The following is a 17,813-nucleotide window of genomic DNA, read 5'->3' as shown; positions in this document are numbered from 1 at the left end:
GAGAAGGGTCTTAACATCACAGCCATGGGAGAAGGGTCTTAACATCACAGCCATGGGAGAAGGGTCTTAACATCACAGCCATGTGAGAAGGGTCTTAACATCACAGCCATGGGAGAAGGGTCTTAACATCATAGTCATGGGAGAAGGGTCATAACATCATAGTCATTGGAGAAGGGTCTTAACATCACAGCCATGGGAGAAGGGTCTTAACATCACAGCCATGGGAGAAGGGTCTTAACATCACAGCCATGGGAGAAGGGTCTTAACACCATAGTCATGGGAGAAGGGTCTTAACATCACAGCCATGGGAGAAGGGTCTTAACACCATAGTCATGGGAGAAGGGTCTTAACATCACAGCCATGGGAGAAGGGTCTTAACATCAGAGCCATGGGAGAAGGGTCTTAACACCATAGTCATGGGAGAAGGGTCTTAACATCACAGCCATGGGAGAAGGGTCTTAACATCACAGCCATGGGAGAAGGGTCTTAACACCATAGTCATGGGAGAAGGGTCTTAACATCACAGTCATGGGAGAAGGGTCTTAACATCACAGCCATGGGAGAAGGGTCTTAACATCACAGTCATGGGAGAAGGGTCTTAACATCACAGCCATGGGAGAAGGGTCTTAACATCACAGCCATGGGAGAAGGGTCTTAACATCACAGCCATGGGAGAAGGGTCTTAACATCACAGCCATGGGAGAAGGGTCTTAACACCATAGTCATGGGAGAAGGGTCTTAACATCACAGTCATGGGAGAAGGGTCTTAACATCACAGCCATGGGAGAAGGGTCTTAACATCACAGCCATGGGAGAAGGGTCTTAACACCATAGTCATGGGAGAAGGGTCTTAACATCACAGCCATGGGAGAAGGGTCTTAACATCACAGCCATGGGAGAAGGGTCTTAACATCACAGCCATGGGAGAAGGGTCTTAACATCACAGCTGTGGGAGAAGGGTCTTAACATCACAGCCATGGGAGAAGGGTCTTAACATCACAGCCATGGGAGAAGGGTCTTAACATCATGGCAGCATGCGATTTTGATCCTTGGTCTGCAGTTCTTGTGAGTACTTACATGGTGCTGGGAACAGTTTCATGGAAATCATGTGTAGAGATGCTGCACTTGTGAAAGCAATCTGCATTGGATACTGTGCTCACTTAATTCTTCTCTATGTGTGTAAACGTACAGTGGAATTCAAAGTAACTCTGTATTCATCTGAATCTCTCCCTTCTTACAGCCTTCACCACTGATTTGCCTTTTTCCTGATTCTTGGGTACTGGAAAGGGGGAATATTTTGGACCTTATACAAGCTTCATTCAGCTCCTTCAAAGTAGGGCTGAGGCAGATAATAACACTATGCTGGTGTAAAACAATGCTTTTTACAGAAGTATATGTGTATCCACAGTTTATAGTGTTTAATTCACATTTACCCGTATTTCTTAAGTACAGCTTTTTTAAAAAATACAGTTATAGTCACTTGCTCCCTTGTTCCTAGGTATAAATTTCATAGTAAAACTTTTTATAGCTTTACCAATGATGATAATAATGTCTTTTCAAAGAGAGACAGCTGCCCTGGACATAGTTTCTTCACTCATAGTTGGACCAAGTCCTCAGCTCTGCCTGGCAGAAAAGCCATGCTGAGTACCATGTTAAGCTCCATAAAGATCTTGCTGAGTATCCTGCCCTGCTCAGGGCATCACCCCATTTCCACAGTCACATCTGTCAAGATGCCTCTTTAAAGAATTCGTGGCTGGACTGAGGGAACTCTATCTCCAGAGAGAGCAAAGTTGTCTACCTAGAAAGAGTAATGCACATGTAATGGGGCGCAGCTCTTTCCAAGTACAAGCTTTGGAGCAGCCGCACTCACTCATGGGAATGGATCAGAGGGAACAGGAAAGCATCCATGCCATAAACAGAGTTTTCTAGACACACTGAAAACACACAGGGAATCACACAAGTGTCAAAAAACCAAACATCTCACTCTAACAGAAGAGCCCAGTCAAGATGAGGTCAATGCACGCCTGACTTCCTCTAGCCTTGGGGTAGATGGGATCTCACTTCAGCCCAGCACCATTGTTTTCTTTGCAGAGAGAGAGGCATGACTTCAAATGGTCAGCTTGGGAAATGAGCAAGCAACCCCTCCCACCCCGATGTTGTGGTAATCTTCACAACTTCCTAGACATTTCTAGACCATGCGTCATCTAACTGAGACAGCACTGCAGCAATTAAAAGGGAAACGTTTTAACAAGAGCATGATATTATCAGCCATCTACTTCTCTTCCACATGAGCTTAAAAAGAACGCACCAGAATCTACAGGCATAGACATGGAGCAAGAATATTTTGAACTGCAGCCAACTTTTAGTCACACCAAGTCATGCAAAAGGTACTCGCTGACTTCTAAATGATAGGGAATTCACTTTTAATACCGAGGGTGTGTTTTTAAAAAATATATCACCCACCACTGACAGGTACAGAGGACAGAAGATGTGTCCCCTCCCCCTCTTATTCTGACCTCAGAGCTAACCTGGAAAAGCCCAGCTTGCTGCCAGGTGACTCAAGCGATGAATAAACTCCTTTGTTTAAAATGGAGACTCCAGTTAATTTGACTTGGAAATAATGCGTATGAGCAAGGGAGACCACAGAGCTGAGGCCTTTGAGCTCTGTAGATAGACTTTAGACAGTTGAAGCTGCGTAAATGATTTGCCTTCGAATTGCTGCCCCCACCCTGGACATCCCTCACAAGGTCCCAGTGTTGTGTCTAGACCGTACTAGCGAACCCACAGGACACAGCTCACTTTAGACAAAGCTTATGACTTCTGCATGTGCTCTCTCATTCTTCTCCGAGCAACTTGAGAGTCAGTAAATATGTACTGATTTGATTTGGATCTATCCATTAAAAGCCGGAGGCTCAACTTGTAAACATTTCCATATGCCCTTGTTCAGCTCTTTGGGTTGCAGCTTAGACCTTTATTTTACACACACACACACACACACACACACACACACACACACACACACATATACATTATATTATATTAAACTCATTAAACAGTCAAAAATCCGTTTTCAATTCTAAAAGAAAATATTGGCGAGTGCAGATGAATGTAATTGAAAAATAGACGTTTGTCACAGACTGAAGAGTGAAAGCAGCTTGAACACTAGCTAATAAAATTCAGCAAGTTCCACGGCCCAGAAGTAATTGCATTCCAGGGACCTCCAGTCCTTATACCGCTTGAAACTTCCATTTGCTCTATAAAACTTTATGATCAAAGCTAAGTCTTTGTGATTAAAACTAGGTCTTGGGCAGAAAGACAGACATCCACAGGGCTAGGGAGCCTCTTCTCATTTGTATCCAGTTGTAACTCTAGAGAGCCTCAGGAAGTAGGAAGGGGGTGGGGGGATGGAGGGAATGGAGGGGGGTGGGTCGGACTTCGTTCCAGGAGAAGAGGATCAGCTCTGAGGGAGAAGAGAGTTCCTAGAGATGATTTGGTTTCCAGAAAGCACCTCCCCACGCAAGGCTGTATAACCCACAGCCAATGTCCACATTCCAACGATTTGCCCTGGAGTCTCATCAGCAGGTCTAAGTTTTGGCTTCCCTGCCTGTTGGCTGGGTAACCTTAGCAAGGCATACCTAGCCTAAGTCTCAGTCACTTAAGACTGGGATAATTATAAGGAGACTGTTGGGATTAAAGGAAGCAATGCATTAAACAGCGCTCAGCAAGCAAGGGCTCACGGCTACTGCGCATCCCAATCTGAGCAAGCGTTCTTATGATGAAGCACACACACACACACACACACACACACACACACACACACACACACACACACACACACACACACACGATGTCCTTCAAGCTATCTTTTAGTCCCCCAATTCAGCGAATCCAAGAGCGAGGAGGCTGATGGAGGCAGAGACAGAAGCATGTTTCTCCCACTCCACCTCACAGGCCACCCTATCACTTGCACTTGATTGTCACTGCTTATAAAAAGTGGGTCGGTCAGCGCTTAATTCAAGTATAAATATGTTAAGAGAAAGACACACGGAGCGGGATCTAGCTGATCTTCTCTAATGAACAGCGACAATCCTGACTGAGAGGGAAGGTGTGCGGAGAAATAAACCTGAGCATGAGGTCACCACAGTGAGAAAAAGACAGAGAAAGAGGAGACTGTCTGAGGACCGTAGACTCCCAAGATGGGGAGTCTCCGGGGAGGACTTGGGCAGGAGAGAAAGACAGTGACAGGGAGATGAGAAGCAGCTGAGGAGAAATACCGATGATAGATTTATTGTATCTAATAACAGCCTTTCATGAAGCCACTCGGTAACATCCACTTAGCACGTGCTTATCACTGCACAAGCAAAGAATGAAACAAGCAAGACTCCTGCGCTGGGTTGCTCCCTCCACCCACCAGCCTGAAATGTCTTCAATGATGTTGTCCAACACCATGCTCCCAATAGGATTTTCCCATGCAGATGAAGATAAAGTACCCCCATTCGACTTACTAACTTGGTAGTAACTTGCTAACACATAAGTAGCTTCAAGGCTCTGCCTGTATCTGGTCCTCAATTTACCCATGGCTACAAACCTCCTTTGTAAAGAGATTCCACCCGTTTATGCTATAGGGAAGAGGTGCCCAGTGTCAGCATATGTTCCGCCATTTTGGGAGCATCTCTTTTTCTAAAACCACCCATAGCAGCAAGTCTTTGCCTGGATCGGTACATATAGCCCATGCTCAAAGAACAATAGGCAGTGCCCCTCCATCCTGCCACCTGCCTCTGTTCCAATTAGGGCTGTCTTTCTTTAACTTTAGCCCAGCCTGTGGATGCTGGAGAGGGTCCTATACTGTGTTGATGCTCCAAGAAGAAGAGCTGTGTCTCGTGAACAGTTACAGGCTTGGGAGGATAATGCTTAGAAAGAAAGTTAATCACAGGAATTAAACACAGCTTGTTTCTTTTTGAAGTATTTTTTTTCCTGCCTCGGGGAGGGTGATTTACAGACACATTTGTCTCTCTTTAGAGAAAATTAATTCCAGGTTGGTATTCTGGGCAGAGACGAAAAACAGAAAGGAAAGAGAGAAGGGGCTTCTCCCTGTCCTTCACACCCTCACCCTAAGCTGCTCTCCCTGGTACGCCTTGCCGGTTGGGTGTGGGTGGGTCCTCCCACATTCTGATATGTATAAGAGAAATCAACCAAACTTCTAATATCACCATCATTGCTTCTTCATCTTTTATTTAGGCAACACAAATGCTTTTAAAAATGCATTTGGCTGGAAATGAAGCATGGTAGTAGAGGGCTGGCTTATCATGCTCAAAGTCCTGAGTTAGTTTAGTTCCCTGGACACACACACACACTAACTCAACGGAACAGAAATGCTACAGATGAATGCTGTGAGTAAGCAGAGCTTCTATGAACACTGCCATCCTAGTCTGTATGCCAAGGACATACATTAGGGCTTTGAGCCCCGATGGAGGCATCAAGTGCCAGATGTTCTCTATGGTCAGCCACTATTTGAAATATTTAAGGAGGATTATCTTATAAAACACTCAAATGGTGTTCTGTAATCATTACTATCATCATCCCCAGACTCTCTTAGACCAATGCTGGGGCTCTGAATGGTTGCTGAAGACCCAAAGCGGCTGCCTTCATTCCTAGCACACAAATGTAAAGGACGCCAAACATTTCTTGAGCGTGTCCATTATTTTTCAAGGCTGAGTCTACAAATTCAGTGGTGTTTCTTAGGACCCCCTAAGAAGGAAAAAGAATGGACATTCAGAAAAGGGAGGCCTTCCAGTGAATAGTTTGTGGTAGGGTTGAAGAGAGGCAGGAGGAGTTGGTATGTTCAGACTTCAGGGACGTGGAGGTGCTGTAAGAGTGAGCGTGGGTGACTGCCTCTGAACATGTAATAAATAAAGCAAAAAAGCCAAGAGGCCTGATTTTGAAACTAACCACTGTGGTTGCAAGATAAAATACAAAGACTCGGTGAAGCTAATGACTGGCCTGGAACTACCCAACAAGACCCAGCTCTCCATTTATCAACACAGGATTCCTTCACTCCCATCCAGGTCTCCAACTATCACACCAGGACTCTATCCCCCTCCCCCGTGAAAAGGCAAACAAGGCAGAATTGTGAGAACCAGAGAAGTGGGGCATCAATACTTAGTGGCTTTCTTCCCAAAAAGATATGAGACTTCCACAGCAGGCATGGACATCTTGTTGTCTGAAGGCTGCATGCGGCCAAACGCAGGATCCAAGACATGTTTATCACAAGAGATTTCATGTTTGCTTTGTGTTGTCGTTGTTGTTTTGTTTCTGTGACCCAGTTGTACCATTCTCCGCTGTGAACTTTGGGGATGACATAGTGTCCCAGCGATGAAAGGTTGGATGCCAATGGACCAATCCACTGTGCTCTTTTGAAGCTGAGGCACTGTGGTTACTGCCTCTCCGCCTCCCTTTCTTCCCTCCGCTCATCTCCCTTTATCTCACGGACAGCACAGGCTTCACTAAGCATACAGACAGCAAAGCATATGAAAAAGAAAATCTCTCTTTCCCCACACACATTTGGAAACAACATGCCTAAAACCACAAGGCACAAATAAAGCAGACAAGTCAAAAAAATTTCCTCCAGGATCTGGCAGCTTTGCTGAGCATCATGGTTAACGACATTGCCACATTATTTGTTTTATACAAGGAATTACACACTGAGCAGACCGGTCTTCTGCTCGATGGGGAAATGCATGACTTCCAGGGTTACTATGAAATGACAAGGGTGTCATTTCCTGCTCTTCTGCCAGCTCGACTCTGAAAATGCTCAAAAGGCAAAGGACAGTAGGAAGGGTTACTGATAGAGGGGCTGAATGTGATTTGATACTGAGCAACTGCGCATTAAACAAAATATAAAAAATGCTAAACCCTCTTCTCTGACAGCTTAGAGAGAGGGGAAGATGGGCTCAAGAAGTTCCCTGTTCCATGAACTCACCATTCACTAGGAACTTAGCCTGTTTTTCTCTTTCAGTCTCTTAATGTGCACATCTGTGGACCACTTGCCCGGCATTCTTTCAGCCCTTTCTCTGGTACCATCACTTGGACCTTCCTATGAAGATCAGCCATTCCAGAGTTAAGCTCTATGGCTCCAGCAGGATGACTGGCCCAGCAGGATCCTTCCTCCCCAGAGCACCTGGGTAGACCTTAGACACCAATCTCCATTTTAATTCTCTACTCCAAATAGGATGGGACCTAACAAAACCCTCAGATTGAAGAACGTAGATTGACGTGTTGCTAAGTTAGACATGTGGAATGCAGGGGCTGCTTAATATGAAAAACACTTGCCCGGGGATGAAACAAGACAAGATCCAGGGACAGACCAACAGAGAGCGAGAGGCTACATCCTGGTGAAGGAAACATGGAAGGTTTTCTATCGGCTATGGCAATGACAGAGTCGTTCTAAAGTCATTCGGTGTATGAGGTGGCAGTGTGCACAGGAGGAAAATAATGCTGCTGGGAATCTCAGTCCTTGGTGTAGGAGAGGGTACACACAGACATCGGCTGAGGAGAGAACTGGAGACGCCTGTGGTGGGAATCCCAGTTACAGGACTTGGCCAGAGTCACAGGTCTGAAAGAGGTACCATCATCCCAACAGCCATGAGCGTGCACTTAGGGCTCCAGGCCTGGCTTTTCAATGCCATTCTCCACTGCGATGAGCCAGAGTCCCTGAGAAAAATGATTGATCTCAGGAGGGCAAGGGATGTACAGGGGCATCTGAGCCCAGTATTTGTGATAGAGGGGAAATTCTCAAAAAATGATCAAACCTGTCAAAAGACACGAGAGCCAGCTTGAAAGGTCTTCCACGGAGCAGAGTAAAAACAAGCATCCAAAGAAAAGCAATCAATTTTCAATTTCGATAGATCCTGTAGAAATACCAATGCTTGGGTCCATTGGGATATACATGAACACAGAGAGAAGACAGACGAGATTATCTCTGTAGGGGAATGTGGGATTATATCCACAAGCACGCAGATGAGAAGGCTGCCATTTCATAACCCTCATTTTAGTCAGAGTAGACACGTCTCATCAATTGATCTAAAACTGTTGTGAAACAGATTGGGGGAAAAGGCATTCATGTGGTTATGGATTGCTTATGAAATACAAACAGAAGCAGGTGTTTATCCAATGCCGTCTTAATCTAATGATCAAGTTTGCTATCGCCTTGGAGGGCAAGTGCCCCGCTGTAGCTCATGGTGGGACGCCTAGGAAGCATGCAGTGTTATCCAGGGAGAATACTCACTGGATCTCATCTCCGAGGGGAGAACAGGACGTTTGGAATGTGGGATGTATTACTACAGACACCTGCTCCCCATTTAAAATCACCGATATGAATGACGATAGCAAAAGAGAAGAATCCTAGACCCAATTAACCCATTGCACACATCCCAATCCACGAACCTTCACTGATCCCGGATCCACACCGTTGTTACAGAGGCTATTTGGGGGAATTATTGGGAAATTATGAAGGTGGACCGCATCCCCACTAATTCACACAGGACAATGCACATGGCGGCTGTAACTGCCATGGTACAGTTCGACCCTCTTGCTATTGGAGGCACACAAGAAAATGAGACCTCAACTCACCTCGCCAGTGACATAAAAGTCATTCCTCGAGTACTCGGGAAACAACGTGAAGAACTGAATCAGTGCGCTGTGGAAGAGAGCATAGAAATTGACTGAAGGAGTTAGAGGGACTGGCTGGCACACCTCACCAGCTGGGGGCGTGCAACCTGATGGGAAGGAGATAGCCCTGCGGTGTGTGTCCAGAGAGGGTAATAATACCACATACCACAGGGGTGGCTAGGCAAAGCAAATAGGTAGGCCGATCCTGCCGATAAGACGTATGTATGGACGCTGGACACCAACACTGGCCATTTAGGGTCATCTAGCTGCTGAGATGTCCTTGTGTCTATGTGCCAGCTTCCACAATTTTCATTTAACCCTTATGAGGACACCATTAGGCCAGCTTTCTGGGAGGAAAGGGGAAGTTCAATGGCTTATCAATACACCCACTGTGAGCGACCAGACGGTTTCTAAAGGAGCTTTCAGAATGCTGTGCTTTAGTAGGGACACCAACACTGTAAAAAAAAAAGAAAAGAAAAATGGAGGAGGAAGAGGAGGGAGGGAGGGAGAGAGGGAGGGAGAGAGGGAGGGAGAGAGGGAGGGAGGGAAGAAGAAAAAGAAATCCCATGGCCTTTTCAGTAAGTGTTCTTACTGTAAGTGTTCAGTATGAAGTGTTCTAGAATAAAACTAATTGGAATAGGCTAGCAGGACATTCACAGTAGTTAAGAAAAGAATAGCTGTTTTTAAACTGTCTTTACCAACGCCATTCCAAAAAGAAGACAAAAAAAAAAAAAAAAAAAAAAACTCATAAAACTCAGGCACTCTAGGAATGTCTTGACCTGTGCTTCCAGGCCTGAGAAAGCCAGGCAGAGCTCGGGGACAGCTTCCTGCTGAGGGACCAAAAGCCATGAACCTTCCAGAGAAGATGAAAGATGAGGAGGCTCTGAAAAGCCAGGAGTGGGAGAGAGTTCAAGGGTTACAGAGAGGAAAACTCAGCCATTATGACCGCAGGATCCCTGCTAGACTTAATTTTCAAAGTTTCTGTAAATCATCCCACCCCTGCGACCACCCGCCCCCACCCCTTGACCAAACGCTGCTGTGGGCTTCAGTGCACTCTGTTATTTATAGTGGTTTGGGGGAACTAAATTTGCTGCTTGTTGATAGTTTCCACGTCAGGGCTAGTAGTGAGCTGGCTTTAGAACAAGGGTAAAAATAGAGGTTCAGTCTCTACCCTCCCTACTGTAACCTTCAGGCTAAAACCATTTTTTTTCCTCTCTGCCTGCTTGTTGGAACAACACCAGCTCATTTACAGCAGCGAATTTCAAGTCTTCTGCTTTTAGCTTACAGCTTACTTCCTTGGTATTCGATGGGGAGTCCTTAGACTTGACAGGTTTAGCAAATGAAAATTCAAGGTGTCCTATTAAAATTGAAGATCGGATAAATAATAAATAATCCCTTCGCATAAGTACGTTCAAGTATTGTGTATAACACACTATGTATGCGTGTATATTTTTGTATGTATGTATGTGGATGAGTGTGTGTGTGCATGCACGTGCATGTGTGTGAAGCCAGAGGTCTGTATTGGCTGTCTTTTTAAACACTTTTTACCTTTGAAAGATATTTTAAAAGTAGTCATTGTTTACCTGACTTTCAAATTTAACTGAGCAGTTTTGCTGTACCTTGCAATCTAATTTGAAGAAGATGATCTCTCAAGTTACATCTGCCTGGAACACACCTGCGTAGCTGAGATTTCTGAAGCAAGAGCTCACACAAAGGAGCTATTACTGTTTTTAATCTCACAGCGACAGTCTTTTCACGGACTGACAGCTTCCTCAGAGTCTTTGGGACATGGTTCTTACACAGGAGCAAAAGATGGAAACTGCCAATTCGGTAGCTGGAGCCACACACAAACGCCTGGCTCATCTAACTGTACTTAAGGTCAAACACTGTTCCAACGACGTGGTAAGGTTCTGCTTAACATGCAATCAGGACTCACGTCTGCTTGCATTTCGAAGCGTAGCATAATGTTAGTGTGTGTGTGGTGTACAAATGTGTGTGCCACTTATTCAGGTGCAAACGTTACCTGGTACAGAAATCCTGTATCATGTGACTCTATTATAAATCCCTGCTGGGACTTTGCCAAGTACTTCCCCATCACGGGATTTAAGTGAAAGGTTGTTTGGTTGAAGAATGATATGCCATTGAAGAAGGAGGGGCTGGGAGAACACCAGTCCTCAGGTGCCTTCTTGGAAGGGTCCTCTGGTGGATGTCGGGCAGAGACAGTGATGGTACAGTGACCTACAATGGAGCCGGTGGCTGCAAGGGGACCAGAGATATTCAGGGGCTCAGGACTCAGAGCAGGAGGTCCGCAGTGAAAGGGTTTGGATCTGACAGGTTTGCCAGAGCTCAGCCCCAAGGCTCAGAGGTGAGGCTTTAGGGAGGTGACTGGCTCCCGGGGGCTCTAGTTTTCAGAATGGGTTCATCCACTCTTGGATTTACATCTCGACAGAATGTTGAAAGACGAGAACTTCCGGAGGTGAGGCCTCATTGGAAGAAGTGTGTCACTAAGAAGTCTCTTGAAAGGACATAATTTGCCTGGACCTCCTCCTAGCTCTTCTTCTTGACATCCCGGCTGGCTGTCACGAGGTGAAAGCAGTTTTGTGACACCTCCATTCAACTCCTCAAAGGTAACCTCCCGAGCTCTACCAGGCCCTGAGCTCTGGGCGGGCAGGGGCTGCTCCAGGAATACATCCAGCGATCAAGGGACATAGGGGACAGCAGCGCCAGGCAAGAAATCCACACCAAAGAGAGCAAACTGACTACATTTCATTCACATTTTTCTAACCTGAGAGCCGCAGCCATGGCTCAGAGGCGGAAAACGTTTGTGAGCACAAAGAAAGCCACAGATGCTAAATGACTCTTTAGGAGGTCATTCTCTCCAGGCCGGGCTCTGCTCACAGAAAAATAGGATTTCATCTTCAGGGGGGGAAATGAATGGGGGAAGGGAGCGTTCAAAGGGAGAAGAAAGATCTGCTCTTTAAACCCCCCAGTAGCCCATTTACTAGTGCCAAAGCAACCTTCTTATTGCAAACACCCATCTGGAAAGCTGGAGAGAAGAATGCGGTCACAGAGGGAAACGAATAGTGTAAACTGTAAAAGAAACAGCTGAAATCAGTTTTCTGCACTACTCTTGATTAGCTATTTTCCAGTTCTAAGAGCCTAAAGCAAAGGAAACTGAAGCAGCCATAAACAACTGCTGCTTTGAAACCCCGTTCTCTTTCCATGTCATGCAAGAGGACATAGACCACATGTCAGCAGTGACATCCACACACAGGGTCAACCTCAGGCTGGAGATGTCCTTGCTTCCAGCTGGGGGGGGGGGGCTGGAGCGGGATGCATTTTGCAAAACTCTGACTTGCAGAGGGTGAACACATTTCTTTAGCATTTGCTAGTTAAACAATGAAACCAAAAGATGGTTGGAGCGAGGGTGGGGGGTAGGTGTTCAGCCAGGAGACCTCATGGTAGGTGACTGAGGACAGGCACCACAGGGAGAAACACACTGGAAGTGAGAGGCTAAAAAAGGTCTCTCTGGGAGGCTCAGCTAATACATCCCAAGGAACCACGGTACCTGGGCGCAGAGGTGTAAGAACCTCTGTAACCCTGAAGAGAACAAAACACAAGGGTTGAAATCTTGAGAGGTGAGAAATTGGAGAGCAGCCATATTCTTTTCTGGGTCAGTAGAGGGAAAGAAAGAGGTGTTCTTGGCAGGAAATAAAGACCAGGAAGTCACCAAAAGCCCTGTCCCTCAGCCCACTGTAGGATCAGCCTGGGAGAGAGAAAGGTTACTGGGAAGGTTTGTTCCTGCTCAGCTTCTGCTCCCTTTGGAGCCCTGCCACATGCCAGCTTTGCCCGCTGGATAATCAGCAGAATGGGTAGATGAGGAGGGACATTAGGAGATTCTAGAAGATTCTCAGAATGCAACCACGGGTGCTCATAAGCTCTGAAAGTATTCAGACTCGTTCTTAGCTCACAATTTATAGCTTGGAAAATTTTGACCAAATAGGAAAGGTCAGCTTAGTTTTTGAAAACGTACTAAAAATAGATGTTAAGAATGCAAGAGCATGAAAGGGAAATTTATGTGTATATACTCTAACCAAGCTTACAACTTATTACACACACACACACACACACACACACACACACACACACTATTTTTATTAAAGTGAAAGACAAACTTTGTAAGTTGAAGGAGAAAGACTGTTTTTAGCCTGGAAAAGTCACGGTGAAGCTACAGTGTGTGTGTGTGTATATATATATATATATATATATATATATATATATATATATATATATACTCTGTAGCCACAAAAGGAACAGTTATGGGAAAGAAGACAAACACCTGGAAAATACATTATCTCCTGGCAAGAATGAAGTTAAACAGAATTTTAGAAACAACTAGAAACGTCTAGGACATCTGGGTGGATGGATGTCTTGAGAAGGAATCTTTCACTGAAAACATGTGTTGTGTCTCTACTGTCTCCTAGGAAACTGTTTTAGAACTACAGTTGGTTACATTCATAATTTTAGTTCGTTGACTCTGCCTGCTGTCCATGTAAACAACAATCAATAACAAGGTAAAGACAATCAGAAGAGCGAGTGTGCACCTGTGCACACGCACACATATGGGTACACACGTAGAAAGGTTCTGCAAAGTTTTAGAAGTTGGACAATAAGGACCGATCCATAGTCACTCTAGCACAGGGAGACTCTTCCTAGTGCGTGTTTTGCATGACGTACCTGTACAAGTCTCGGGCTACATCATCCTCACTGACGGCGTATCCCTGGAAGTGATCGGTGAAGCTGAAGCCTGCACCCACCTTAGGGGGAAAAAATGAAGGTAACATGAAGACTCATGTTTCTTGAGGACTTTCAGCTCAACCCTACAGGGGGAGGAGGCCTTACAGAGTCCAAAACCCACACGTCTGACTTCAGATCTCTGCTATAGCCACGTATCACTGAGGCATCCCACTTCCCTCTCCAAGGGAAAGCACACCAGGTTTGTCTCTTTGTATCTATAGGTCTACATGAAAGATGAGGAATCCATTATTAAGCAACAACCCATGAGACAGGGAACCCACACCATCAATGAGAAGCCATCTGCCCCTTATTCCAGTGGTGACATTCAATGGGAGGGACCCCATAATGTAGCCCAGGCTAGCCTAGAGCTCACGATGTAGTTTAGGCTAGCCCTGAACTCACTATTCTATAGGCCCAGCCTCCAAATGGGATTATAGATGTGCTCCATTATGCCTGGCTGGTGGTTTTAGAAATTAAATTCTAATCTAGAAAGTTAAAACTCTATATTTTAGAAAGCATACAGCAATACATTGCTAATGGTGAGGGTAACGTAGTAGGTGTTCGTTGTTGTTAAATTCCTCATATGCAAACCTATAAGGCATAGTCCATCACACACTGGAGGCATGTGGACAATAAACAGGCTATTCTGCTGAATACAACAAGAACCTTCAGTCCAGCGCTGGCATTTGTGTCTCTAGACATGTGTGCTAATTGAAAGGCCAGCGGAGCTAACGGATGGGCTCAGCTCCCCAACAGAGTTATACAAACACCATTGTGTGCGCAGCCTGTGGTTGGCCAGTCATTGTGCAGTCAAGGCTGTGCATAGTAAATAGAAGCATCCGCTGATGCTCTGTGCTATCCTGTGGTACTCACCGGGTTATCGATGTAAAGCATGGAGAGGGTAAAGGTCCATGGGAAGTCTCTGGCTAGAACTGTCAAAACAGAAAGAGCTGAGTTTCTAACAAAATAGGCCAGGCCAGGCATCCTTGCTCTGGACCCTGGCACACCCTGCTGAGCTCTCGTGGTCCCTGCCCCGCCCCCACCACTTTATCACCCTCTCTCTCTGGAAGACCAGCATCCACCCCCTTCCCCTGTCTCTTCTGCACTTTTACCCAACACAGCAATACTGTAGCCAAGACTGAAGCAAGACAACAAAACCTCGTGAAGAACTGACATGAAAAGCTCTTTGTCCTATGCCCCGAGGTGCAGGACATCCTACCCCCAGGCTCTTGGACTCTCTTCCTCCTCCCTAAGGCTGAGGAGAACAACCCTACCATAGCTGGTAATGAAAGCTCTCACACTGAGTCCCAAACACATTACACTCTGGATGCTGACCCAGGGAAAGCCAACTATCTCCCCAAGGAGACAGGACCGGGAGTCCGCCCTGAGGACACAGCCAGAGGCTCTTTCTCCATCCCTCCCTCCACCTCAGCCCCACCCAAGGCATCTTGCTTTCAAGGCCACAGCTTGTCGAAGTGACAGACTCATAAAGCATTCTATTCCCGTGGATAATGAGGGATATAATTCCACCATTAGGCCCCTGCAAGACGGCTCACCCAAATAGTAATAAATACCAACTGTTTCTGAAAGCCAAGAATGCTTGAGTCAGCAGCCGGCTTGCAGAAAACAGCTTAGACCCTTTCACCCATATTCTCAAGAGAAAGCCAGGCAGGACACTCATCCTGGGGCTCCTCCTTCTGGACAGACATTGCTACAAAGTTGGGTTTCTGTAATCTGGAAGAATTCTGCTCTCCCTAGTGGCTCTTATGTTTACTCAAAGTTAGTTTTAGAGCAGATACTGGCTGGAAGGAAACCCGTGAGAAAAGCAGTTGAACCATCGCTTACCAGTCATGTTACTCGTGATAATATAAGGCCCGTGTTCTACAAAGAGTCCAAACATGGATGAACCTCCAGGACCACCCTGAAGCCAGAGGACTACTGGGGCATCTGCAGGCTGTATCTGGAGGGAACAGAGAAGCCTGTGAGCAAAAATGGTCCAAGGTTGCCTCTGCCTCCACATCCACAGGGGTGACATTACACTTGAATGCATGAAGCCTCTGCCTTCCACATCCTCGGTGACATTCTAGAATGCTTCTGGCCCCCCAGGGTGCCACTCTACCATAAATAAAGGTTGGTCACCTTTTACTATTCGGGATTTACATGTGCTCCAAATGCTGGTGTCTTTCTGTGAATTTGACATCTTGCCATCTGCATGGTCTACCTTCTGAGGACCAAATAATCCCTGCCGTTTCCCAGTTGACTGAGTCCCTCACACAAACCGCAGGCATCCCCAAAGTCCAGGTTAGCTGTACTCCTCCTGTCACGACATTTGTGAGGAGGCTGTGGTGGGAAGCAAGACTAACTTATGAAAGTGTCACTGGGAGCTGCGGTCAAGAATCTATATGTAGGAATATCCATCCGTAGGGACATGGCTTTCCTGTCATCTGAAGTCTGACACAGGTTCTCTTCCACGTGCTAGTCCTTTTCTGAAAGTGCTCTTGGGAACAGCTTTGGTCAGCAGAATAACTTTGCTGTGAGGGGCTAGCTCCAGACCCACTACCTAACGTCAGGACATTAAATGACATAGGAAATGTCCTGGTGGATTCAGATAGAGTAAACATGATTGGCTATAAGAACTGAGGGGGGCGGGCAGAGAGTGCTGAAGAAAACGGTGAGGCTGGTTTTTCATTTGGTCCACAGGCTGTAACCACTCAGTAGTCAGCTCAATGTCATGGGTGAGTGAGCTCATCCCCACCTGGGTGATTCTGGGTAAGACACCAAAGCAAATGTGGACTTTACTTTTCTCACCTGTGAAATGGGCATTGGCAACGTTGTTTGCAGCGTGTGCTGGAGGTGACCAGGGAGCACTTTCCATAGAATCTGAGGAGTGGCTGTGTTCTGCAAACGGGAGCTACCCATGTGAAGGGTGAACATTGAGAACGTAAAGGGGAATCCATGCTCAAAGCATCTACACAGAGAAGACTGGGAGAGTGTTCTGCTTGGTGGCTTGTTTGTTTGTTTTGATCCTTTAACCCCTGTCATCCCCGGTCTATTTTTCATTCCTTTATAGTCCTGCCCCAAATGTTGACATGCCACAGACAAGTCCTGTGGGTGGGGGGCTTCTCTGTCAAGTCAAAGCAGAAATCCCCCAACTGTGAGCAGTGTATCAGAGCTGCTTGGAGGAAGGCCTAGAGCCAGGAGGTTCCTGTTCAATTTCACTACAAAGTAGCTGTGTGGCCTGGCCCTCTGTTTCCTCTAGCCTGAGCTTACTCCACCTCTCACCCCCCCCCACACCAGACACCAGTACAAGCCCCTCCCAAAGACTAGGATGAAAATCTAAGTGGAGTGATGCTTTCCACCTGCCCCCCCCCTTCCTGAAGTCACTGTGTGCTTTGTCTATCCACGTGAGTAAGCCTCTCCCCAGAACCTGTCACTCACCAGGACCCCCATGTGCCCCTAGACTTTTATTCACCCAATACTGAAAGCAACAAGGGGAAGGAAAACCTGGAGAACAGGAAGGAAGCCATCACCATTCTTCCCAACCTCTTGGAAGTATAGGATGCTGAGGTACTGACTTCAGGATACCCAACCCTCAGAGCCTCCCAAGTTCATATACATCAGTGGACCAGTGGCCCTCAAGATTGGCTGTAGATTAAAATAATTTGGAAATCTCTTTTCAAATGGCTTTGCCTTGGCTGAAGCCGCAGGAATTGTAATCCCCCAATCCCACCCCTCGACCTCCCTGTGGAGTAGGGTAGCACTTTCAGCTTTCTCCAGAAGTTGCTTACTTGCAAACAAATGGCTGGAGACCTGCTAGCTGATAGGAAGCCTACCTTTTCAGTCTCCTAGGCAACTAAACTCCACTACTCTCTTCCTCTCCCCCCACCTTTTTGTGACCTGGAAGGGTTGAGGTTATCTCTAGGCACTCAGGAAAATAGCCTGGTCCTGAGAGGCCGCAGTACAGGGCAATTCAAACAGCAGTGTGCCAAACAGGGTTCTCATGAGTCTGTGAAGCACGGTACCCTGCATTCTTGGAATGCTGAGGTCCTAAGAGCTAGCAGACGTCCAACCTCAGCTGACCTGCCTCCCCCTCAGTGCTCAGCAGCCCTTGAAGTTTGTAAAGAAAGCTCTTTCTTCCTCAAGGAGCCAAGGAGCCAATGTGCCGATGCCATGCCTAAGTCAGGTGCTGAGAGATATGAAGGTGCTATTCACTGTTCTGTACCCAAGAGTCAGCCATAACACATCATGCTGGTGTGATGAACCATGGCATCATAACCATGACAGACATATCCAGCTCTCACCTGGGAGGTGAGGCTCTTCTACCAGGAAAAGGGAGAAACCCATGAAAG

At 46.4% G+C, this 17,813-nt stretch overlaps 1 protein-coding gene across 2 annotated transcripts in view; it reads right to left on the bottom strand.

The window, feature by feature from the left end:
- The window catches only part of CPVL (carboxypeptidase vitellogenic like), a gene marked incomplete at both ends in the record, with an annotated part of 98,236 nt that overhangs the window by 62,524 nt on the left and 17,899 nt on the right, over positions 1-17,813 (bottom strand). For both annotated transcript variants that reach the window (XM_080931855.1, XM_080931856.1), the window contains 4 exons: positions 8,629-8,695; positions 13,405-13,484; positions 14,338-14,396; positions 15,310-15,424. In XM_080931855.1, coding sequence (XP_080787981.1) covers positions 8,629-8,695; positions 13,405-13,484; positions 14,338-14,396; positions 15,310-15,424 — 321 coding nt within the window. The remainder of the gene's footprint in view (positions 1-8,628; positions 8,696-13,404; positions 13,485-14,337; positions 14,397-15,309; positions 15,425-17,813) is intronic.

Source organism: Micromys minutus (assembly GCF_963924665.1).
Source record: "Micromys minutus genome assembly, chromosome: 18".
Lineage (NCBI taxonomy): Eukaryota > Metazoa > Chordata > Mammalia > Rodentia > Muridae > Micromys > Micromys minutus.
The sequence above is the reverse complement of the archived record's forward strand: the minus strand, read 5'-3'. Positions and strand labels throughout refer to the sequence as shown.